We start from the raw sequence: 25,915 nt of genomic DNA, 5'->3' as shown, positions 1-25,915 counted from the left end.
GTGACTGTCAAATTTATCCTCAGATATTTTCCATTAAATTGATATTATTTTCAATTAAATTAATGCCCATTGTCTATCACTAAGAGTATGGTACTTAGTATACCAAGGTACTTTTATACCAGATGTACCATATATATTGGAAGCAAGGTAGACTCTGATGAGGAATTTAAACTTAGTTACTCCAGAGATCCTACAGGTGGACAGGATAAGGACTGTTAGTTTGTAGTGGTGTCAGCTTGTTGTAGCATCCTGTTAGGGTTCTGATGTACAATCATCTTGGTTTCCCACTGCACATACCTCAAAGTAGAAGGGAGGAATTGTGACTGGTCACTGACACTCTGAAGTTCTAAAACGTTTTTTAACAACTTAGAAAGATAGCTTTGTTTGCAGTGATTTTGAAGTTCTAGAACAAAAATGTACCTGATTTGTCACAAAAAAATAGTTATTTGCTATCTTCTAAAATAACCCAAGGACAGAATTTAGACTTTTTCATAATTTACACTTGTGTATTTAAAAAGAATGCCTTAGATCTGTGCATTCCTTCAATTCACATGCAAAAGTATTTTTATTTTTGATAGAGAAAAACAGTTGGCAATAAGGGAATTCAAAATGTCTAAATTTTAAATAGTTTGCTGGATTGAAGGGTTATCTTAATGTAAGAAGAGTTATCCTAAGAGTCTCTCTTTATGAAATTATTAATTGCTCCTAATTATTTACCTAACTGTGGGATGAAAAATATTTCCACTACAATTTATTTTGGGAAATCAAGATTATATATGGTGATTCAGTAAGTAGCATTGTTTTTCTGGATCATTTTTATTAAAAAACTGAATAGTTTTTATTTTAATACTTTAGTTTCCTTTCACAAGCTTTTCAAGGCAATATTTTGCTTCCTGGTTACCAGTCTTTGCTGGATATTATAGTTCCTGAGCTCTGATAGCCTGCCTTCCTTTTTTTCTCTTTTTCTATGAGCTTGTTTGTTTGTGAAGTGTAATTGATCTGTAACACCAGGTTAGTCCTTGCTGCACAGCATAGTGATTCGATACCTCTGAACATTTCAAATTGATCACCACAATAAGTCTATTACCATAAAGATATTGCATAATTATTGACTAAATTCCCCACACAGTATATTTCACACCTATGACTCATTTATTTTGTAACTGCCTTACTTTTAAGCTTTGGGTCAGAGAAATTTTAAAGGTAAGCAACAGCAAGAAGATTGCAGTTATTCAGTTGAAAAATGTTGTGCTTTTCCCTCAAGCTTAAATATCAACTTTCTCAATTTTCTCCGACTACAGAGGCCAGTAATAGTAGCCATGAGTCTCGTATTGGTCTAGCTGAGGGGCTGGAATCCGAGAAGAAGGCAGTTATACCCCTTGTGATCGTGTCGGCCCTGACTTTTATCTGTCTAGTGGTTCTTGTGGGTATTCTCATCTACTGGAGGTAAGTTAAATGTTTTGGATGTGTATTTCATAGAGCTCAGATTTTACTTTTGTTTTACCTGAATGTTCTGCAAAACATACTCAAAATTCACTGTACTTGAGAGCTACCACTAATTTATCCAGGTAACTCTGAGTAAGAAGAATTTGTGAATCCAAAGACATAATAATAAAAGATCTGACTATTCTTCACACTTCTGTCAAACAATTAAAGGTAAAATGGAGGAACTTTGACTTCAGTTAATATTTAATACAGTATTTTGACAGTTTTACCTTCATGTTAATCTAATGAACATTCTGATGTTACCATAGCATCTAAGGTTCTCAGTTAAATGCTTGAGCTTTTATAACTTTAAAAGTTACTATTTTGGAAAACATCATTTTTGATATAGTGAAAAATATTTTTATAGCAGTGGATTTTGTACAAGATACATATCAACTGCATGCTAATACAAAAAATGATAACCCATACACAAAAGTACAAATCAAGCATTAAAATAGAATGCAATTTGAAGATAAAGTAAATGACTATATTAAGAGGAATGGGATTTTAAAATTCATTATTGTTTGCCTTGAAGATGAGATATAGCTTCATTCTTATCAATAACCTATTGAAACTTTTAAACGGCAAGGAACATTGCACCTGACATAAACTTCTGATCCTATAGCAAATGGAACACAGTGCAAATTTATGTTTACTAGGGATGTAATACAAATCAGTATAACTGCTATAACCGTGTCTGTTGGAAAGCAAGGACTTTATGATGATATAAGGAAACCTATCTAAACCAAGAAAGGGCATAACTTAGTACTTTATCCTTTTGTTTTAAAAGAGGGTTTTGTTCAGAAGATTTATACTCCATTTCCTTTTGTTTAGCAACATCCATCTATAAGTTTATCATCACCACTCTTTGTGTTATTCCAAAATATCTTTTCTCAGTTTATTAAAAAATATTTAGTGTGTTTATTGACTGTTTCCCATGTGCTCAGTATTGTGTGAAATACTGTGGGAGCGTATGAAAAAAGGAATGAATGGAGAGTCACCACTGTCAAGATGTTTATGCTTATTGAAGAGAAAGAGTTTTCAGTGAAAAATGTGTAAAATATTACACAGAAGTGTATGCATGGCAGCTTAAATCTCTCTTTTTTAATGTAAATTTATTTATTTTAATTGGAGGCTAATTACTTGAAATATTGTGTTGGTTTTGCCATACATCAACATGAATCCACCATGGGTGTACACGTGTTCCCCATCCTGAACCCCCCTCCCACCTCCCTCTCCGTACCATCCCCTGGGTCATCCCAGTGCACCAGCCCCAGGCATCCTGTATCATGCATAGAACCTGGACTGGCGATTCGTTTCATATATGATATTATACATGTTTCAATGCCATTCTCCCAAATCATCCCACCCTCTCCTTCTCCCACAGAGTCCAAAAGACTGTTCTATACATCTGTGTCTCTTTGGCTGTCTCACATACAGGGTTATCATTACCATCTTTCTAAATTCCATATATATGCATTAGTATACTGTATTGGTGTTTTTCTTTCTGGCTTACTTCACTCTGTATAATAGGCTCCAGTTTCATCCACCTCATTAGAACTGATTCAAATATATTCTTTTTAATGGCTGAGTAATACTCCATTGTGTATATGTACCACAGCTTTCTTATCCATTCATCTGCTGATGGACATCTAGGTTCCATGTCCTGGTTATTATAAACAGTGCTGTGATGAACATTGGGGTACATGTGTCTCTTTCAATTCTGGTTTCCTCAGTGTGTATGCCCAGAAGTGGGATTGCTGGGTCGTATGGCAGTTCTATTTCCAGTTTTTTAAGGAATCTCCACACTGTTCTCCATAGTGGCTGAACTATTTTGCATTCCTACCAACAGTGTAGGATGGCTCCCTTTTCTCCACATCCTCTCCAGCATTTATTGCTTGTAGACTTGTGGATAGCAGCCATTCTGACTGGCGTGAAATGGTACCTCACTGTGGTTTTGATTTGCATTTCTCTGATAATGAGTGATGTTGAGCATCTTTTCATGTGTTTGTTAGCCATCTATATGTCTTCTTTGGAGAAATGTCTGTTTAGTTCTTTGGCCTATTTTTTGATTGGGTCGTTTATTTTTCTGGAATTGAGCTGCAGGAGTTGTTTGTATATTTTTGAGATTAGTTCTTTGTCAGTTGCTTCATTTGCTATTATTTTATCCCATTCTGAAGGCTGTCTTTTCACCTTGCTTATAGTTTCCTTTGTTGTGCAGAAGCTTTTAATTTTAATTAGGTCCTTTTTGTTTATTTTTGCTTTTATTTCCAATATTCTGGGAGGTAGGTCATAGAGGATCCTGCTGTGGTTTATGTCGGAGAGTGTTTTGCCTATGCTCTCCTCTAGGAGTTTTATTGTTTCTAGTCTATCATTTAGATCTTTAATCCATTTTGAGTTAATTTTTGTGTGTGGTGTTAGAAAGTGTTCTAGTTTCATTCTTTTACAAGTGGTTGACCAGTTTTCCCAGCACCACTTGTTAAAGAGATTGTCTTTTCTCCATTGTATATTCTTGCCTCCTTTGTCAAAGATAAGGTGTCCATAGGTACGTGGATTTATCTCTGGGCTTTCTATTTTGTTCCATTGATCTATATTTCTGTCTTTGTGCCAGTACCATACTGTCTTGATCACTGAAGTCAGGCAGGTTGATTCCTCTAGTTCCATTCTTTCTCAAGATTGCTTTGGCTATTCGAGGTTTTTTGTATTTCCATACAAATTGTGAAATTATTTGTTCTAGCTCTGTGAAAAATACCGTTGGTAGCTTGATAGGGATTGCATTGAATCTATAGATTGCTTTGGGTAGTATACTCATTTTCTCTATACTGATTCTTCCAATCCATGAACATGGTATATTTCTCCATCTATTAGTGTCCTCTTTTGGAGAAGGCAATGGCACCCCACTCCAGTACTCTTGCCTGGAAAATCCCATGGATGGAGGAGCCTGGTGGGCTGCAGCCCATGGGGTCGCTAAGAGTTGGCACGACTGATCGACTTCACTTTCACTTTTCACTTTCATGCATTGGAGAAGGAAATGGCAACCCACTCCAGTGTTCTTGCCTGGAGAATCCCAGGGATGGGGGAGCCTGGTGGGCTGCCGTCTATGGGGTTGCACAGAGTCGGACATGACTGAAGCAACTTAGCAGCAGCAGCAGCAGTGTCCTCTTTGGTTTCTTTCACCAGTGTTTTATAGTTTTCTATATATAGGTCTTTAGTTTCTTTAGGTAGATATATTCCTAAGTATTTTATTCTTTTCGTTGCAATGGTGAATGGAATTGTTTCCTTAATTTCTCTTTCTATTTTCTCATTATTAGTGTATAGGAATGCAAGGGATTTCTGTGTGTCGATTTTATATCCTGCAACTTTACTGTATTCATTGATTAGCTCTAGTAATTTTCTGGTGGAGTCTTTAGGGTTTTCTAAGTAGAGGATCATGTCATCTGCAAACAGTGAGAGTTTTACTTCTTTTCCAATTTGGATTCCTTTTATTTTTTTTTCTGCTCTGATTGCTGTGGCCAAAACTTCCAAAACTATGTTGAATAGTAGTGGTGAAAGTGGGCACCCATGTCTTGTTCCTGACTTTAGGGGAAATGCTTTCAATTTTTCACCATTGAGGATAAAGTTTGGTGTGGGTTTGTCATGTATAGCTTTTATTATGTTGAGGTATGTTCCTTCTATTCCTGCTTTCTGGAGAGTTTTTATCATAAATGGATGTTGGATTTTGTCAAAGACTTTCTCTGCATCTATTGAGATGATCATATGGCTTTTATTTTTCAGTTTGTTAATGTGGTGTATTACATTGATTGATTTGCAGATATTGAAGAATACTTGCATCCCTGGGATAAAGCCCACTTGGTCATAGTGTATGATCTTTTTAATGTGTTGTTAGATTCTGATTGCTAGAATTTTGTTAAGGATTTTTGCATCTATGTTCATCGCTGATATTGGCCTATAGTTTTCTTTTTTTGTGGCTTCGTTGTCAGGTTTTGGTAGCTGAAATCTCTTAATGCTAAGAGTAGTCAGAGAAAAAAGGAGCTTGGTGGGCCAGAATGGACAGCATAAATGAGAAATGTTGAGCTTGAGCTGGATAGGATTCACAAAGAGGAACTAAAGGAGAAGGGTGTGCCAGGCAGGGTCCCCGCAGGTAGGAAGGCTGGAAAGGAGGGATGAGCTGTGTGTGTCTGAGACTGTGGGGTTGGATCATCTAGCTGCATGTGGTTGTATATTGGTTGACTAAGGTAGACTGTTGCCATGAGCAGCCATATTTCATATCTGACTTCTTTTGAAGAACAGAGTAGACTGCAGACTATAGCAAACAGATCATGCTTTTGTTATCATGAATGGATTAGGAGTCTGTTGTGTCCATAACATCATGCAAACAAAACTGCTTTCTTTAATGATTCCTGTAATCACCAGTGCCTCTTTTGACAGAAGATTTCATGTTTAGCAGAGTACCACCAGCACAGTACCTAATGCATAAATGTTTGCTCACCAAGAATTCATATTGCTTTCTTCTTACTCCCCACGGGACTTGTTGGCCAGACTTCTTACCAACACTCATGTCATGTTTGTTCAGATTACTGTTTTATATCTAAGCTGATTTTCCCTGCCAAGTCAATTTTTGAAGTTAATGGGAATTGAAGTTAGACAAACATAAAATAGGGTGGGAAATGAGATCATATTCTATTTCATAGTAAATAGTGTTAGAATAAATTTCAGTTAAAGTGTTAGATAGTTTATAGTTAAAAGGTTGAAGTAATTAGAATGAGTTTTTTAATCTGTTACTTAATATTCCAAGTTTATTTTCTACAAAATTGAAAATCAGTGCCTTATTTAATATGATTTGAGATTTCATGGTAAAGTCAAGTCTGGAGTGGTTTATATCTTTTGTTATTAGTAGGCCATTCCATCCATACTTATGTGGATAAAAAAAGATGAAATTGTAAGTTGGAAAATACTAATTTGACCTTCCTCCATGAAATGTTTCTGTTCTCCTTACAAATAACACATATAATTTGAGTACAGAGTGTTAGTTTAAAATATGAACACTCTTAGAGTTTTATGTATATATTTTATATCTAATAATCAAACGTCCTGATAAAATTTGTTACTCTTACTTATCCATTTACAAATTTAACATAACTGTCCAACTCACGGCCATTTGAAGTTAATTCACTCCCAAATGTAACTTTTTACATCAGTGAGACAAATACACTAGGAGTACTATTTGCTAAACTACAAAATGACAATGGCAGTGCATTCTTCACAGTTTGTCTGAATTATTCACATCCAAGGGTAGCTGCATTTCTGAGCAACATGATTTCATTCACCAATATGGAAACATTTTAGACCTTTGTGCAAACTATAGCCTGTAGAAAGGTTTAAAAATCTAATGACATACCAGCAAGACTCTTAATACTAATAGTAACATTGTCCTTATAAGTTTTTCCAGTTTATATATTAAAACACTTCTCTAACCTAATTCTTTAGGAGAAAAAATAATCACAAATGGTATGATAAATCCTCTCTTTTGCCTAATTTACTTAACTCAAAGTGTTCTCTTACGTTTGGTATAAACCTTAAGAGAAAGCATGCCATAGCAGGAAGGCAGAACAAATCAGAGGTGATAAAATCTGGGTCTCTTTTCCAGTTCTGCCCAACATTTATTATATAGCTTCGGGCAAGTCACCCATCTAGGAATTAGTGTCCTCTTTTTACTATTTGGGGGAGAGATTATCTTTTAGATTGGAGTCAGATTTTCTTCAGGGTTTCTGTGATGAGTACAGCATAATGAATATTGTTTCATATTTGTGTAAGGATCCAAAAACTGGAATAATAATTATACATTTCTAGCTTTTAATTCCAAATAATGTGATGAAAGGTGTAAATTAAATAATCAGATTAACATTGATTGATAGGACCTATGTCTACAAGTTTAAAACAGTCATCACTTTTTTCTTCATGGCTGAGTGATAATTAGCAGGAGACGGAGTTACAAACACTTAGCACATAGACGTGAAGACACTCACTGCTGATACAGAACAGATGGACCATTGATACCAAATCTTGTCATACATTAAATAATATGCCTTGAAATTATTTTCCAGATGTTTTAAGGTATAATTTACATGAGCCAAATCATAAGTTTCCAAGACACAAAATTATTTCCATAAGAATAACTTCAAAAAGTTCACTTTAAAGATGACAAAGAGAAAATTTTGGAGAGCTTTTTTTAGTAGTTAGAATATGAAAAATACCAAAAATGTGTTCAAATAAACAGCACTCCATCAAAAGCAATATAGAACAGAGTTTTCCATAGGCACCCTTATTCTGACTGGAGAGAGTGGGAAGAGAAACAATATAATTTTTCTCTTGATATTAAATTTAAATTTGTGGGTCATTGGTAGCTACCATCCAGAATGGAGGACTCCAGTGCCACGCTACCTTTTATATAGAATGTCACCTCCTAGGTAAGACTGTACCATAAAGAGTTCCTAAGCCACATACAGATGCTCTTCATCCAGAATGAATCCTGTACTATTTTAATTGTTTCCTACTTTTAAGCTTATTGGTATGATTTATAAGATTCTTTTGTTACCTGTTAATACAAGTAACATTACTAGACCACTTATTTTCTAAAACCAACAAATGTTTGATTACATAGCTGAAAAGAGGGGCTGGAATTTACTACAAGGAATATTAGCAACATCTTAAACCTTGGTACTGATATGTCTTAATTTGCCTTTTCCCATTTTAAGAGATATTGCCTTCTTCCCATTCTCTCAGACACATCCTCCGTCTAGGCATCCATCCATCCATCCATCCACCCATCAATCCATCCTTCTCTAGCTGTATATTCTACCTCTTCCTCCCAAATGTTTTGAAATTTTAAGTTAATCTCATTTGAGGCTCCGGTAGGCAAGAGAGTCTAGGATGCATCTGTATACATTATGGTTGGTGGAATTCTACTGGAAATTCTACTGTAAATCCATCTAATCATTCAACATTTAATACCTATTGCACTCCTGGCATTGTATTTAAAATTGGGTCTACATAAATCAAAAGACATGGCCCCATCTTTAAAAAATATATATAATGAGGATAAAGGCCCAAAACAAATATACTACAAAATGATTACTTTTACCACCAATTAATTAAAATATTTAAAATAAATTGAAGGTCATTCTTGGATTAATTAAGCGTATTTTTCAAAGCAATCTTTTTAAACAAGAGTGTGAATGGACGTTTGTGTTCATTATAATAGAAACAGAAAGTGGAGTGCAAGAATCTGCTTAAGAAATGAGAGGCTGTTTCACAGAGAAGATGCCACTGAGCTGTCTTTTGAAAGGAAATATTTGCATGGCACATTAGTGACCGAGGCATTTTGGTCAAAAGAAGAACCATGTTTAAAGCAGGGAGAAGAAATAACTGAGTTAGAGCAGGCAAGACATGTTCAGTGATCTACAACATTTGTTATTGAACATAAACTTCAAGGAGAAAAGTCAAAAAAGGTTTGGACCACAGATAGGTAGGGTTTAGGTATTTAAAGATTTGGATACTACAATCTAAAAATCTGTAAGATAGAGCTAAAGCCAATATGTCAAAGTAAAAGGGAGATAGGTTTGAGGCTCAATATAAGAAAAATATCAACAGTAAGAGGCGTTACATTGGAACAGGAGGGTCTCCTCTTTGGGTACCATTTGGAGACACTTACAAGGGATTGATGTTCGGGTTAGTGTAAGAAATGTGTAGTAGCTAAAGATGATTCATAGAGAAGTAAGCTCCTTGTCACGGAAGGATTCAAACTGAATCCTTTTTATATGTCAGAGATGTTAGAGGAAGGACTCTGATATTAGCTGTGATATTGCACTAGGTCCCTTAAGGTATTAAATATTTTACAACTCTAAGATTCATTGAAAAATAAAAGCCCTTTCAGCTGGCTTTTGCAACCATATTTTAAAGGAATCAAAGAGATTTTTAATCCTGTGATCTTAAAAGCAAGTATCAAATCCAGTGTCTCCCTATCAGTGGGGCAGAAGATACTACATCTGTGGTTGCACAGATGACCCACACTTTCCTGAAGTTTCTGCTCCAGACTGGTGTCAGTTCTGCTCAGATGTGGATTTTCAATAGAAAAGAATCTTTGTCTTGAGACCTGTGGCCCTCCTCTTTCCATTTCTCATTACTCTGCCAGGCTTCTTCCACTCTTCAGGATATGAGCCTTGCTTGGGGCCTTTTTGCCCCACATCACAGTTGATGGTACATGCACTTGTCTTCCTCCTACATCACCTCTTCCCTGTCGAAGACATTCGTGTGTTCTGTCAATTATCTGTACTCTCACAGGTTTGATTATGATTATACTATCACAGCAGATAGCTATTTTTTTTTGCTGTGCACATCATTACCTTTGGATTTGTTTTTAAACTTGTGACATTAGAGTTATAAATAAACTATATAATTTTGTACTATTGATACCTATGGCAGTGAATTCATTGAACAAATATTCCAGGGCACCTATAACACGCCAGACATTATTATGAGGACTAACACTACATTAAGACCAAGTGTCTTGCCTTTTGTTGGGCTTCACAGGTTGCTCAGTGGTAAAGAATCTGCCTGCCAGTGCAGGAGACACAGGAGATGTGGCTTCAATCCTTGGGTCAGTAAGATCCCCTGGAGAAGGAAATGGCAAACCACTCCAGTATTCTTGCCTGGAAAATTCCATGAACAGAGGAGCCTGATGGGCCACAGGCCATAGGGCTGCAAAGAGTCAGACACGACTGAGCACGCACGTGGATCTTTGCTTTTGGGGGACTTACATTCTGGTGAGGGATGACCAACTAAAATTATGAACGATGAATAAACAAATGTATAAATAAAGTATTTCAGAGAGTGATAAGTGCCATAAAACAAGCAAAAAAGGGGTAGAATAGTGACTTAGCCAGAGGGGCTTATAGTTTTATTAATAGCTTAGGTGGTCAGAGGACTCTCAGAGGAAGTGGCATTTAAGCCAATGTGTAAGTGATGGGAAAGAGGCAAGTGGCCAGAGGGAACACCAAGAACCACAACCCTGGGATAATATTGCAGGACTTCTTGGAAAGAGAAAGGGATGACCAGTGGGTTAGAGCCTAGTGGTTGCAGAAGAAGTAATAAGAGATGAGACTGCTGGTGGGGATATGGAGGGGGAACCAGGTTACAGAGGGTCTAACCGCCCTTGCTGAAATAATGGAATATCGTTCTTATTCCAGTGGGAAACCATTGAAGAATTTTATGCAGAGAACTGATTATTGAAAGAAAATATCACAATTGAAGTGTGTCATATAAGAACAAATGTTAAAGTTCATTAGGATAAGTATCTTGTTGCTTGGATTTTTCAAATGAAAAACGAGATTGGCACTTTCACTCAAACAGATCTTTCCATTTAAACTTAACCACTTATGAGTAATGCTTCAAATAAATTAAATGACCCACATCAAAGAGTGTCATTAGCAGTTTTAATTATCTACATTTTTTAATTAATGATAGTTTGCATTAGTTTATAGCAGCAGTTGGTTCTTTGCTCTTCTCAATAGTTTGCATGAGCTCTTAGCAGATGTTACTCTTATTATCTAAATGAAAATAGATTCAGGTGACCTTGTAGGTCATAGTTGTGGTTGATTCCAAATATATTCATTCTCAAAACCCTCATCAAGGCTAGCATCTGTTGGAGAGAAAATCACCCCTGTTTTTGGTTACACGCTCATTATTTCTTCACTTCGTTTTGTCCTTACGACAGTGTCACACTTGTAATATAAAGCTGCCTTTTTTCATCAAAATGTTACCATAGTGGAAATTCACTTCTACCTGGTCATTCCTTGCTAACTTTTGCTAGCAGCTGAATAGCCTCAGAACGGCATGATCCTTTAAATATTGAGTGAAAAATAGCTTTGGATAGGCTATCTTTTCCACTCTGATCCTGTCCAAAGTGGCAGGACACCCTGGTATACAGCAACAGTAGAAGAGCAGCTAGGGTATTGAGCTATCCTACTCCTTGGCACCAACTGCAAGTTCAAGTGTTACCTTTGCTTATAGCATGTCTGATACCTGCTCGCTCTTCGCATCTGGAGCAGGTAAAACTGAGATAAATTTGGAGGCTGTAAAATTCTTTAATACCTGTGTTTTGTAAAAGTAGGTGATAGATTTCCACTTATGTTTTTTAATTCTGAAGATTTCTGTCATAATTTTTAAGCATCTCAGAAGTTGTCTTCTTGTCCATTCCAGCTAGTAGTATAAATTGCCTTCTTTTCTTTCCAGGAAATGTTTCCAGACTGCACATTTTTATTTAGAGGACAGTACGTCCCCTCGAGTAATATCCACACCTCCAACACCTATCTTTCCAATTTCAGGTAATAGCTTAAAGTGTGACCCGGAGTAGCTGGTAGATGTTAAATGAAAAGCATGATGTTGGAAGGTTTGTCCTTATTGAAGTACTTTGCAAATGCTATAATGTAGATTAGTAAATGTCTGTGTTGCCTAAAATATTATGTATCAGGCATTCAGGTTTTTAACTTGTTAATTTTGAATATTCTTAACCATACAGGTGATGTGACAAAATAATTTATAGTTGTTCAGATGTTGTATGTTAAAGAACATAAATATTTATAGCAATAATATATTAGTAAGGAATAATGCTGACTTTTACTCATTTCAATTACTTTAGTGGATATCTAAACACCAAAAGTCAGACTAAATCAATGCAGTAAGGACGGACAGGACAAAACCCACAAAAATAAGAATAAACTTTAATTTCTTTCTGATTATCTGAGTGAATGTGGGAAAAGTTTTCTTAACTACATTAGGGGAAAATAAAGAAACTATATAATAGTGAAGGTAGAAGAGAAACATGAGCACAAAGAAAGTGTGGTTGCCTGAAATATGTGAAGTAAAAGTGTCAGACCGTTGAATACCTGGGAAGCATCAACTGCTTTATCAGAACTTACCTAGTTAACAATATTCAAGAATTAACAGGAGTCACTTTAAGACTCTCACTGACTCTGGAAATCACATTGTCACTAAGGTCGCAGACACTTGTTGAATTAACATTTTATAACATTTCAGGATGAAAAGTGGTAACAACAAAAAGTTGTCTAGACATGTGGGAATTAAGGAAGAAGAACAGGAGGACAGAGGATGATACAAGGACAAGGAGACCAGGGAAAGCAAAAGCAAACATTCCTCTCCGTGTCTTTGTACAGAAGTCTCTTTTTAAATTGTCTGAGACGCCGTATGTTACTGCTTGAGGTGCACATTCTACAGGATGTTATCTTCTGAAGTCTCATGCGGTTTAAAAAACAGAAAAATAAAACAGAAGCATTTTCATTGTAATTTTCAACAGACGTAGGAGTTAGACCTGTCTTGCTCTTTCACCTCTTTTATCGACTTTGTGTCTTTAACCACCAGTGTTTTATTGGCTTTTCCAGTTTATATTAAAATTCTGTCCTTTCTTTTAGTACAGTACCATTTCTTATTAACATGCTTAGAATTTTTGAGACTGATTGCTCTCAGTTATCTGTTGGGTTTAGTTCCCTTCATTGTCAAACATACCTCTCCTACATACCCTGTCAGCATGGGTAAGCAAATTAACTCTAACATTATCTAAAGTCCAACACAGTTTATTATTAACAATAAATAAAATAATCCAAAATTGGGTTGTCCAGGAAATCCAGAACCCCCTGTCCTATTTCTCAGAAGAATGGTGATCAAGGGCATCTCCTCCTTTTGTCTGCTTAGCTCTCAAAGATGCACTCTTGAGCACCCCCAACATATGCATACGTTCATGTGAAATCAGAAAATAAAAAGATAAGCTAGTCTCACCTACTTGCAGACCAATTTGTAAAAGAAATTACTGGAAGACATGATAGCAAGTGAGAAGTAATCAATTTGCTCATGGAAAGAGGTTAGCTCTGCTGAGGAATATCCATGGGTTTGACAGAGCTTAGGACTAATGATTTAGATGTGACAAGTTATTTCTGTTTTCTTATCTAATTATAAAAGCTACTTCTAGGCAAGGTGCTTCTGTAGGTGTGAAGGTGGAATTACACCTTTGTCTAGTGTTTCTTAAGCTTAACTTGCTAATTCAATTTTAGTATTCAGGTACACTTATCTGAAAGAGAACAGATGGATTCTAATTTTTTTTTTAAATCAACAAATTCTTGGTAACTGAAGCTTAAAAATATTAAATGGCCTAGATGCTGAACATCTGTTGATGTAAATAACTGTTTCTAGTGAAATGTGTTTGATGTTTCCTTGTCAGAGATATCACTTGTGAAGTTGCACACTGTGAACTAGTAATATGTTTAATCTAAGAAAGCCTTTCCAGGGGGGAAAAAAGAGAAAAGACAGAAACAGGTAAAAAAATTGGCCCCTGCACAATTAATTAACAGGTCCAGTGACTTTGTTTACATAGCATTTTTTTCAAGTTAGAATTCTTGAAATTTTACAGATTAAAAGTCCCAAAGGTTCTTGACAGTATACTTAATGAATAGTCTGCATATAAATGTTTTCTATTATTTATAGAGAAAAAGAAAAAATATTTTCAAATGTAAACATCTGACAATTTAATGGAGAGACTCTAAACCGTACAATTGTATAAAACTGAAATTGCACTATATATTATGTTAAATCCATAGTAAAATCGAAAATAGATTATTTCTGCATTTTTTCCCCCTAGAATTGACAGGCAACTCCCACTCATGTTAAAGAAAATTAACCATAAAGCGATGCAGTCCATTGGGTGTTTTTTATAACGTAACATTGAAAATTAATTATTTTCTCTTTAGTGTATGAAAGGAAAAGATTCCTGATCAAATCAGAATTCTAAAATGCAGGTTATGATTAATAGTAAATGTAGGGAAAACTGATAATTGTTGTTTATTGTTTCTCTGAACATAGATTCAGTTGAGATTATAGGAATAATTGAATTTTGAAGTTGTTTTAGAAGGAAGCTCTTTATAAATCCCCACAAATGAGAGGCACATTTATTTCTGTTGAGTTATCCTTTCCAACTTAATTTTTTTTATTCACTTAGATGATGTTGGAGCAATTCCAATAAAGCACTTTCCAAAGCATGTTGCAGACTTACATGCAAGTAGTGGGTTTACTGAAGAATTTGAGGTATGATTTTAATATGTCTCTTTTAAACAGTATGGAAAATAGTAATTTTTTGAAATTCACCAATAGGCTGTTTCTTGAATTGAAACCATTTCCATTCTAGTGAAATTATTATTTCCACAATCAGTTATGTGTTTAGGATATGTGTGATAGTTATATAATTTAGCAAATTGGTTTTCCATTTTAAAATTCAGTTGTACTAGTTGGAAACACAAAACCATGTTTAATTCCCATAAAATCAGAAAAATACTATAGTATTCTTTTTTTAATCTGAATTGGTAACACTGATTCCTTTTAATTTTCTAAACCATATAGATTATAATAAACTAGTAAATTTCATAATTTTGAGCCAAAGTACATACAAACTCCTACCTATAAGGATTACAAAAGTGTAAATGCAAAAACGCTTATTATACAAGGCATAATATATATTACCCAAGGTAAAGTCCCATCTTCTCAAGAAAATACGCATTTCTAAAAAACATTGGAACTTCACAATCACTGAAAATTTTTCTAGTAGTAGTCTGTAAAACACTCTTAGATGGTAGGCACAGGGAAATTTACTGCAAATTTATCAAGGCCCACTGAATTATCAGTTAAGAAGATTTTTCAGAATAGTGTGCCCTCAGCCAACAGTTACCAGTAAAAACCACAGCATAAAGTCACCTTCGTTGAGCACTCCCTACATGTCAGTCATGGTACTAGATACGTCTACAATCAACGTTCACCCAATTCTGGAAGTTATTTGTTTTTATATCTAATCATATTGATGAAAGCATCTTCAACAAAAGTTAATTATTAACAACCAGTAAACAGCATGGGCTTCCCAGGTGGTGCCAGTAGTAAAGAACCAGTCTAAGAGACGTGCGAAGATCCTCTGGAGAAGGAAATGGCAACCCACTCCAGTATCCTTACCAGGTGAATCCCATGGATAGAGGAGCCTGGAGGGCTACAATCCATAGCCTTGCAAAGAGTTGGACACAACTGAATGGACTTAGCACCTATGAATGTGTAATCTCCATCTTCCTCACTCTTATGAGGATTTAGGATTGAAGGCATTTGGAGCTCACCTGGATAATATAGTATAATCTCCCTATCTCAAGTATCTTATCTTAGTACATAGCAGGGTGGGGCTTCCCAGGTGGCTCAGTGGTAAAGAATCTGCCTGCCAAGCAGGAGATGCAGGAAGTTCAGTTCAGTCGCTCAGTCCTGTCCAACTCTTTGCAACCCCATGAACCGCAGCATGCCAGGCCTCCCTGTCTATCACCAACTCCCGCAGTTTACTCAAACTCATGTCCATTGACTCAGTGATGCCATCCAACCGTCTCGTCCTCTGTCATCCCCTTCTCCTCCTGTCTTCAGTCTTTCCCAGCATCAGGGTCTTTTCAGATGAGTTACCTCTTCATATCAGGTGGCCAAAATATTGGAGTCTCAGCTTCAACATCAGTCCCTCCACTGAACACCCAGGATTGATCTCCTTTAGGATGGACTGGTTGGATCTCCTTGCAGTCCAAGGGACTCTCAAGAGTTTTCTCCAACACCACAGTTCAAAAGCATCAATTCTTCAGTGCTCAGCTTTCTTTATAGTCCAACTCTCACATCCATACATGACTACTGGAAAAACCATAGCCTTGACTAGACAGACCTTTGTTGACAAAGTAATGTCTCTGCTCTTTAATATGCTGTCTAGGTTGGTCATAACTTAAGCGTCTTTTAATTTCATAGCTGCAGTCACCATCTGCAGTGATTTTGGAGCCCCCAAAAATAAAGTCAGCCACTGTTTCCCCATCTATTTGCCATGAAGTGATGAGACCAGATGCCATGATCTTAGTTTTCTGAATGTTGAGCTTTAAGCCACTTTTTCACTGCCCTCTTTCACTTTTAACAAGAGGCTCTTTAGTTCTTCTTCACTTTCTGCCATAACGGTGGTGTCATCTGCATATCTGAGGTTATTGATATTTCTCCCAGCAATCTTCGTTCCAGCTTGTGATTCATCCAGCCCAGCATTTCTCATGATGTACTCTGCATATAAGTTAAATAAGCAGGGTGACAATATACAGCCTTGACATACTCCTTTTCCTATTTGGAACCAGTCTATTGTTCCATATCCAGTTCTAACTGTTGCTTCTGTCACCTGCATATAGGTTTCTCAAGAGGCAGCTCAGGTGGTCTGGTATTCCCATCTCTTTCAGAATTATCCACAGTTTATTGTGATCCACACAGTCAAAGGCTTTGGCATAGTCAATAAAACAGAAATAGAAGGTTTTCTGGAACTCTCTTGCTTTTTTGATGATCCAGCAGATGTTGGCATTTGATCTCTGGTTCCTCTGCCTTTTCTAAAACCAGCTTAAACATCTGGAAGTTCACAGTTCACATATTGCTGAAGCCTGATTTGGAGAATTTTGAGCATTTCTTTACTAGCATGTGTGGATGCTGCTGCTAAGTTGCATCAGTCATGTCCGACTCTGTGTGACCCCATAGACGGCAGCTTACCAGGCTCCTCCATCTGTGGGATTCTCCAGGCAAAAGTACTGGAGTGAGTTGCCATTGCCTTCTCCGTACTAGCATGTGAGATGAATGCAGTTGTGCGGTAGTTTGAGCATTCTTTGGCATTGCCTTTCTTAGGGATTGGAATGAAAACTCACCTTTTCCAGTCCTGTGACCACTGCTGAGTTTTCCAGATTTGCTGGTGTATTGAGTGCAGCACTTTCACAGCATCATCTTTGAGAATTTGAAATAGCTCAACTGGAATTCCATCACCTCCACTAGCTTTGTTTGTAGTGATGCTTCCTAAGGCCCACGTGACTTCACATTCCAGGATGTCTGCCTCTAGGTGAGTGATCACACAATCGTGATTATCTGGGTCATGAAGATCTTTTTTGTACAGTTCTATATGTTCTTGCCACTTCTTCTTAATATCTTCTGCTTCTGTTAGGTCCATACTATTTCTGTCCTTTATCGAGCCCATCTTTGCATAAAATGTTCCCTTGGTATCTCTAATTTTCTTGAAGAGATCTCTAGTCTTTCCCATTCTATTGTTTTCCTCTATTTCTTTGCACTGATCACTGAAGGCTTTTTTATCTCTCCTTGCTATTCTTTGGAACTCTACATTCAGATGCTTATAGCTTTCCTTTTCTCCTTTGCTTTTCACTTATCTTCTTTTCACAGCTATTTGTAAGGCCCCCTCTGACAGCCATTTTGCCTTTTTGCATTTCTTTTTCTTAGGAATGGTCTTGATCCCTGTCTCCTGAACAATGTCACGAACCTCTGTCCTTAGTTCATCAGGCACTCTGTCTATCAGATCTAGTCCCTTAAATCTATTTCTCACCTACACTGTATAATCATAAGGGGTTTGATTTAGGTCATACCTGAATGGTCTAGTGGTTTTCCCCACTTTATTCAATTTAAGTCTGAATTTGGCAATAAGGAGTTCATGATCTGAGCTACAGTCAGCTCCCGGTCTTGTTTTTGCTGACTGTATAGAGCTTGTCCATCTTTGGCTGCAAAGAATATAATCAATCCGATTTGAGTGTTGACCATCTGGTGATGTCCATATGTAGAGTCTTCTCTTGTGTTGTTGGAAGAGGGTGTTTGCTATGACCAGTGCGTTCTCTTGGCAAAACTCTATTAGCCTTTGCCCTGCTTCATTCCATATTCCAAGGCCAGATTTGCCTGTTACTTCAGGTGTTTCTTGACTTCCTACTTTTTCATTCCAGTCCCCTATAATGAAAAGGACATCTCTTTTGGGTGTTAGTTCTAAAACGTGTTGTAGGTCTTCATAGAACCATTCAGCTTCTTCAGCATTACTGCTCAGGGCATAGATTTGGATTACCATGATATTGAATGGTTTGCCTTGGAAACAAACAGAGATCATCCTGTTGTTTTTGAGATTGCATCCAAGTACTGCATATTGGACTCTTTTGTTGACTATGATGGCTACTCCATTTCTTCTAAGTGATTCTTGCTCACAGTAGTAGATACAATGGTCATCTGAGTTAAATTCATCTATTCCAGTCCATTTTAGTTCACTGATTCCTAGAATGTTGATGTTCACTCTTGCCATCTCCTATTTGATCACTTCCAATATGTCTTGATTCATGGACCTAACATTCCAGGTTCCTATGCAGTATTGCTCTTTACAGCATCGAACCTTGCTTCCATCACCAGTCACATCCACAACTGTGTATTGTTTTTGCTTTGGCTCCATCCCTTCATTCTTTCTGGAGTTATTTCTCCACTGGACTCCAGTAGCATATTGGGCACCTACCGACCTGGGAAGTTCATCTTTCAGTGTCCTGTCTTTTTGCCTTGAGAACCCCATGAACAGTATGAAAAGGCAAAAAAAAGGAGATGCAGGAAATATAGGTTCTATCTGTTGGTCAGGAAGATAGCCTAGAAAAAGAAATGGCGATCCATTCCAGTATTCTTGGCTGGGAAATCCCATGGACAAAGGAGACTAGCAGGCTGCAGTCCATGGGGTCGCAAGGAGTCACAATTGAGCATTCAAGCAAATAGCAGGGCTGGGATTGAAATCTAACACTCTTGTCCTTTCCAGTCTAGAAATCAGGGGCTCCCCAGCCCAACCTCAGCCTCTCCAAGTACTCAATCGACGTCCCTCTTTGAAGCCCTTTGAGATCTGACCCTGATCAGAGGCTATACCACAGTACCTAATACACCCCGCAACTTCTTCCCATGAATCAGATCCCCAAGAGCATAGTTATGGAAGGAAAATGACAGAGACTAGAAAGCTTTAAAATACCAAAGGAAAGATAAATGAAATATATGTTTTCACTAAATTAAAAACAGTAAAAGCCAGCTAATTTAATCTTAAAAGAAATCTAAGTCATAGCTGTATTGAATAAGAAAGTACTATGAGGTGACTAAATAAAATGGAATAATATGAAGAATTATATTTTTAAAACATCAAATTATTTTTTCCTAACATAACAGAGGTTACTAGGTGGTGCAGTATGAATTTACAGAAACTATCAGGCATCGATCAAACAAAATCCTAGTTGCAAAAAGAAGAATATGTTAAGGATGGGTCTAACATTCAAGATGTTAAAATCCATAAGGAAAAATAGACAATTTATTGTAAAAGTTGCTGATAGCATAAATACAAAAGTAGATACACAGTTTTCATAATTATAAAATCATAAATCATTTTAAATAGTATTAGGCAGTTCATGATGATTAAATTAATAAAATAACCTTACACTTTTACTCAAAAAGTGTATTCTTAATTCCATTGCTCCTAACTCATTGATTGAAGAAAGCTTTTTATTAACTTAATAAGTAGCTTAATAATTAATAATTCTGTACCTTTTAAGTGGGTCATATATTAAATTGTTTTTAAATTTAGAATCAGAATGACTTGCTGCACAAGAGGCCTTGGGATGCTTCTTTAGTAAAGGGCTGAGCCATTTTGCCAATGAATCAGATTTATATTTAGATTGTATATTTTCTCAAAAATTATAAGGCTTTCATGTTATTATCTTAATGTGTACTAAATAATTGAAAATTCCAAACTAATATATTTAGATAGAAGATATACCTTAGAAGGATTTTAATTCTTTTTAAAAGCTAAATGGCAGGAATAATTTTTCTCAACTCATTGAGGTTTAATTTTAATTAATAAGAAGTCTACTAATTAAGTATGTAGAAAGTTATACTATTTAAATTTTATTTCCAAAGACATAATATATATGATAAAAAACTTTAGGAGATGTCTAATGTGTTGACAACTCTAAATCTGTTACAAACCACCTAATTAAGGATGCTGTTTAGTCTTAAAATTACTCAAAATCAACAACAAAAAAAGTATCACTAATTCAGTTTCAATTAATTCTATCATGATCAAATACAATTGTATTTGAATATTAGCAAATCTGACTCATATGTCAAAATGTGTCATCAAATATGTGGTTTTTCTCATCAACATTTTAAAAATTCATCATGTTATTATACCACTGTCCCCTTTTAAAAGTGCTTTTTTTCCTTTTACATGATTTTAAGGTACCAAACTGTTAGAAATTTTGATTTGCATGCAACTGTTTGAAACATTCTGTTGTGTTAGTATTTGACAAATGTATTTATTGCATGATCATGGTTTTCCATTGTAAACCTAATATGAACACTTTTTTTTCTCATTTGTCGTGTGCTGTGGAATTTGATTTCTTTACTTTTTTGGCATTCATTCCCTCATTAGACACTGAAAGAGTTTTACCAGGTAAGGCATTATTTCACTGCATTTTCTTATAGCCAAGAAATAGTTGATATAACATGTAAAAATTTTTTTTGATAGATTGTTTTGTTTGTTGTCTTCCTTAGTGTATTTTAAGGCACTTTGTTTGAAAGGATGTGTATTAAAATGTTACCCATGCAATTTCTTTACAGGAGGTGCAGAGCTGTACTGTTGATTTAGGTATCACAGCAGACAGCTCCAATCACCCCGACAATAAGCACAAGAACCGATACATAAATATTGTTGCCTGTAAGTATATCCTTCACTCAACTCTGACCTTATCATTGCAGTGCTTTTAATTCAGTGTCCTGAAGTTCTCTGACAGTGAACCTCAGTGAATCTGTTTCAGGACCTTTGTATCAGGACGTGAGACTTGTGTTAGATAATACATATTGTTTAACTACTCCAGCTTAAATGCAATTAATGACATCTGTTTCTTTTGAACAAAATAAACTCATGTTTTAATCCAGTCCTTTCTTCAGACCTCATAGCCTGTAAATTTGTTCTTATGTTTTCTGTCATTGTTTGTATTCGTAGTTCTATTTTCACTTGAGATCCCCTTTATGTGAATTTACTAACCAAAAGGGATTTTCTTTAGACTCTTTTTTTTTCCCTAACATTTCTGTTCCTCTCTTGCCATTCTCCCTGGGGGCTGATAAAAGGTTAGTTGGATTCTTTCTTTTTATTTCTTCTCTCCTTTTATTGTCTTTTTCTCCTCCCTGAATAGGTGTCTGGCTCTTTTCTTTAGGGCAAGTATACCTATTTATTTTCCTATGCAATTATCATGTTTCTTCCATCTTCTTACAGCATGTATTATTTACATCTGTTCCCTTTTATTTTCCTTTACATCCCCCTCATCTCTTGAAATCCATCTTCATTCTTCCCCAAAACTTCAACTTACTTCCTTTCTTACATATTCAGTAAGTCTTCCTAGATTTGTGTGAACATGGTGTTACAGCATGGTTGTTTAAATTCTGGTTCCATCCTAGTTTCTGGAATAGAAACTTTTATGATCACACTGCTAAGTAGTTTGCATAGATGTTGGTTTTTTTCCCTACAAGGTTTACACCAATTTTTCAATTTTGATAGAAGATTCTGCTTCATGTTTGGCCTCCTCAGTGGAAGCAACTGTCTTACTACATGTAAAAGCTCAACTGTATTCAGTTGCTTCTTAGAGTGAAGTGGTTGTTAGACCATTCCCTCTACAAGCTAAATAGAAAATGCATGGGTGCATGCTAAGTTGCTTCAGTTGTGTTCAATGCTTTGTGACCCTATGGACTTTCATCCACCAGGCTCCTGTATCCATGGGATTCTCCAGGCAAGAATACTGGAGTGGGTTGCCATACCCTCCTCCAGGGGATCTTCTCAACCCAGGGATAGAACCCATGACTTCTTCACTGCAGGCAGATTCTTTACCACTGAGCCCCAGGGAAGCCCAAATAGAAAATCCCTACCAGTAATTAAGAAGGGGATGGAGATTAACATTTGTTGAACACCTACTATATGCCTGACACTGTAAATCTGTTATTTCAACTGACTCACTTTGCTATATAGCAGAAACTAACAAAACACTGTAAATCAACTCCAGTAAATCATACTCCAATAAAAATTAATTTTAGGAAGCAACCTAGATGTCCATCAGCAGATGAATGGATAAGAAAGCTGTGGTACATATACACAATGGAGTATTACTCAGCCATTAAAAAGAATATATTTGAATCAGTTCTAATGAGGTGGGTGAAACTGGAGCCTATTATACAGAGTGAAGTAAGCCAGAAAGAAAAACACCAATACAGTATACTAACGCATATATATGGAATTTAGAAAGATGGTAACGATAACCCTGTATGCGAGACAGCAAAAGAGACACAGATGTACAGAACAGTCTTTTGGACTCTGTGGGAGAAGGAGAGGGTGGGATGATTTGGGAGAATGGCATTGAAACATGTATAATATCATATATGAAACGAATCACCAGTCCAGGTTCTATGCATTATACAGGATGCTTGGGGCTGGTGCACTGGGATGACCCAGAGGGATGGTATGGGGAGGGAGGTGGGAGGGGGGTTCAGGATGGGGAACATGTGTATACCCGTGGCGGATTCATGTCAATGTATGGCAAAACCAATACAATATTGTAAAGTAATTAACCTCCAATTAAAATAAATAAATTTATATTTAAAAAAAGAAAAAAATTAATTTAAAAAATATTTTAAGTGAATTAAATAAATAAATCTGTTATTTCATTTCATCCCTGAAAGAACCTGGCAAGATAGGTAATAACATTTCTACTTTACAGATGAAGAAAAAAAACAGAAAGTTTACCCAGTAAGACCCTTCAGCACCAAAATACAAAAATAGGTCAGCGTGGCATTGAAGCCATCTTTCCATGGCCACACATCTATTTCTGTGTACATTTCCTACATCTTTGTGAGCTGCCAATATCACCAAAGTATTACTATTCCAGAATATCTCATTTGTTCTGTATTCATTTCTTCATCCTTGAAAAAACTAATCTGCCCAGGGAAACCACCAAGTGTCCTTCTAGTGATGCTTTGCTTTCTTATTAAGCAGTTCCTCCAAACACAGTTTCTCTGTAGAACTGAAGTTATTCCGGAACTCCTCATTTCAACACATTTAATTATGACCATGCACTATATATAACTATGAGAAATGCTGGGCTGGAGGAAGCACAAGCTGAAATCAAGATTGCCGGGAGAAATATCAATAACCTCAGATATGCAGATGACACCACCCTTATGGCAGAAAGTGAAGAAGAACTAAGAGCCTCTTGATGAAAATGAAAGAGGGGAGTGAAAAAGTTGGCTTAAAGCTCAACATTCAGAAAACGAAGATCATGGCATCTGGTCCCATCACTTCATGGGAAATAGATGGGGAAACAGCGGAAACAGTGGCTGACTTTATTTTTGGGGGCTCCAAAATCACTGCAGATGGTGATTGTAGCCATGAAATTAAAAGACACTTACTCCTTGGAAGGAAAGTTATGACCAACCTAGATAGCATATTCAAAAGCAGAGACATTTCTTTGCCAACAAAGGTCCGTCTAGTCAAGGCTATTGTTTTTCCAGTGGTCGTGTATGGATGTGAGAGTTGGACTGTGAAGAAAGCTGAGCACTGAAGAATTGATGTTTTTGAACTGTGGTGTTGGAAAAGACTCTTGAGAGTCCCTTGGAGTGCAAGGAGATCCAATCAGTCCATCCTAAAGGAGTTCAGTCCTGGGTGTTCATTGGAAGGACTGATGTTGAAGCTGAAACTCCAATACTTTGGTCACCTGATGCAAAGAGCTGACTCATTGGAAAAGACCCTGATGCTGGGAAAGATTGAGGTCAGGAGGAGAAGGGGACGACAGAGGATGAGATGGTTGGATGGCATCACGGACTCAATGGACATGAGTTTGGGTAATCTCCGGGAGTTGGTGGTAGACAGAGAGGCCTGGCGTGGTGCAGTGCATGGGGTGGCAAAGAGTCAGACACGACTGAGTGACTGAACTATGTACAAGTTACCATGGTCTTCATGCCGTCTTCACTGACAGTGCAGGATCCATGCCCTTCATTCTTGGCCAGTTGTTCTCCTGCCTCCCTTTGCAGTAGTTCCTCTTTGAGGTCTTCCCTTGAAAGAGCTGCCTGCTGTAACTAATCACAGAAACTCCCTGGAGCCCTCCTGCTTCCTTCTCTACTTTCTTTTACTCTGTCAGCCTCCTTTTCAAAGCCTGCATGCTACCATCCTTCCTTAGCTTGTTCTCTCCCCTTCACTGGCTCTGCAGTGTTCACAGCCCCAGTATCTACCTTTAGAAGCCCATCTAAAATGCCAACTTTAGGAGTCAACCTCTATGAAAAGGTTTATTTTCATCCCAAACCAGTGTTCCCCTAGGACTCTGCACTTCTCTCTTGACACCGAAACATTCTTCTTTGTGTATATGTCCATTCCCACCTTCTATATTGGAAACCTTCCTGAAAGAAATGGTTTTTGTTGTCATCTATATTTATCTATATTTTGTCATCTTTGTATCTTCCAGAAGCCAACTAAAGTACATGATGTTTGCACTGGTTTTAATTGTATTTGATAAATGATCATGTAAATGTAAATGACCTTTATGCTGAAAACCAGTTCATGATGTAGTGAAATATTTTCTTTTTCTATTACAGATGATCATAGTAGGGTTAAACTCGCACAACTTGCTGAGAAGGATGGCAAACTGACTGATTACATCAATGCCAATTATGTTGATGTAAGCATATTTAAAATAAAATTTATGAAAATCATATTAGATTGTGAATATATTATACCAGAGTATTGTACACATAATAGTGCTTAACATATATTATGTGAAAGATAAAAAATACAAATCAGGAGTAAGAGATCCCATGGCTAAAGGTTTTCAGATTGAATGGCACTCAAGCTCTGGTTTATTTCCTAGGTGAGAGAGGGAATTTGGGCTGAGAATGTACATGCAAGGTAGGATGTATGTATTCTGATAAGTTTGTAACTCCTTAAATTAAAAGGTGTAGGATCAATGCTTGTTTGGCATTTCCATCCCATAGTTCCTAGTGAAAAATTATGTAGATAGCAGATAATCAATAAGTTTTGACTGCAAAGTTCCCACAGAAGAATTGGCTAAAAGGCAAACATGTGATTACTATACCAGTAACCAGCCTTTATAACCTTGGGCGTGTATCAGGATACCCAGCTTTGTGAAACTTACTGGCGATCTCCAGGGGCTGTAGACCACTGACTCACTTCCTGCTGTTTCCCGGTGGTCAGTTGAATGCCAATGGAACTTGGTTATTTTCCTGACACTGACCTTACAGTCTAGCTGCCTTCAGGTTAATTCAAAGAAAGAGCAGTTAATTCAAAGAAAGAAAGTGAAAGTGAAGTTGCTCAGTCCGTTCCGACTCTTTGTGACCCCATGAGCTATAGCCTATGAGGCCCCTCCATCCATGGAATTTTCCAGGCAAGAGTACTGGAGTGGGTTGCCGTTTCCTTTTCAAGGGAATCTTTCCTACCCAGGGATCAAACCTG

At 36.8% G+C, this 25,915-nt stretch overlaps 1 protein-coding gene across 4 annotated transcripts in view; it reads left to right on the top strand.

The window, feature by feature from the left end:
• Window positions 1-25,915, top strand: part of PTPRZ1 (protein tyrosine phosphatase, receptor type Z1) — a 210,169-nt gene that overhangs the window by 163,979 nt on the left and 20,275 nt on the right. For 2 of the 4 annotated variants that reach the window (XM_027539144.1, XM_027539142.1), the window contains exons 13-18: window positions 1,302-1,446; window positions 11,776-11,867; window positions 14,549-14,634; window positions 20,840-20,860; window positions 21,028-21,124; window positions 25,042-25,124. In XM_027539144.1, the coding sequence (XP_027394945.1) occupies window positions 1,302-1,446; window positions 11,776-11,867; window positions 14,549-14,634; window positions 20,840-20,860; window positions 21,028-21,124; window positions 25,042-25,124 (524 nt within the window). The remainder of the gene's footprint in view (window positions 1-1,301; window positions 1,447-11,775; window positions 11,868-14,548; window positions 14,635-20,839; window positions 20,861-21,027; window positions 21,125-25,041; window positions 25,125-25,915) is intronic. The other 2 variants (XM_027539143.1, XM_027539145.1) reach the window with 1 other exon arrangement.

The sequence above is a fragment of the Bos indicus x Bos taurus genome, chromosome 4, assembly GCF_003369695.1.
Source record: "Bos indicus x Bos taurus breed Angus x Brahman F1 hybrid chromosome 4, Bos_hybrid_MaternalHap_v2.0, whole genome shotgun sequence".
NCBI classification, from domain to species: domain Eukaryota; kingdom Metazoa; phylum Chordata; class Mammalia; order Artiodactyla; family Bovidae; genus Bos; species Bos indicus x Bos taurus.
Note: the sequence above shows the minus strand (reverse complement) of the source record. Positions and strands in the feature narration are given on the sequence as shown.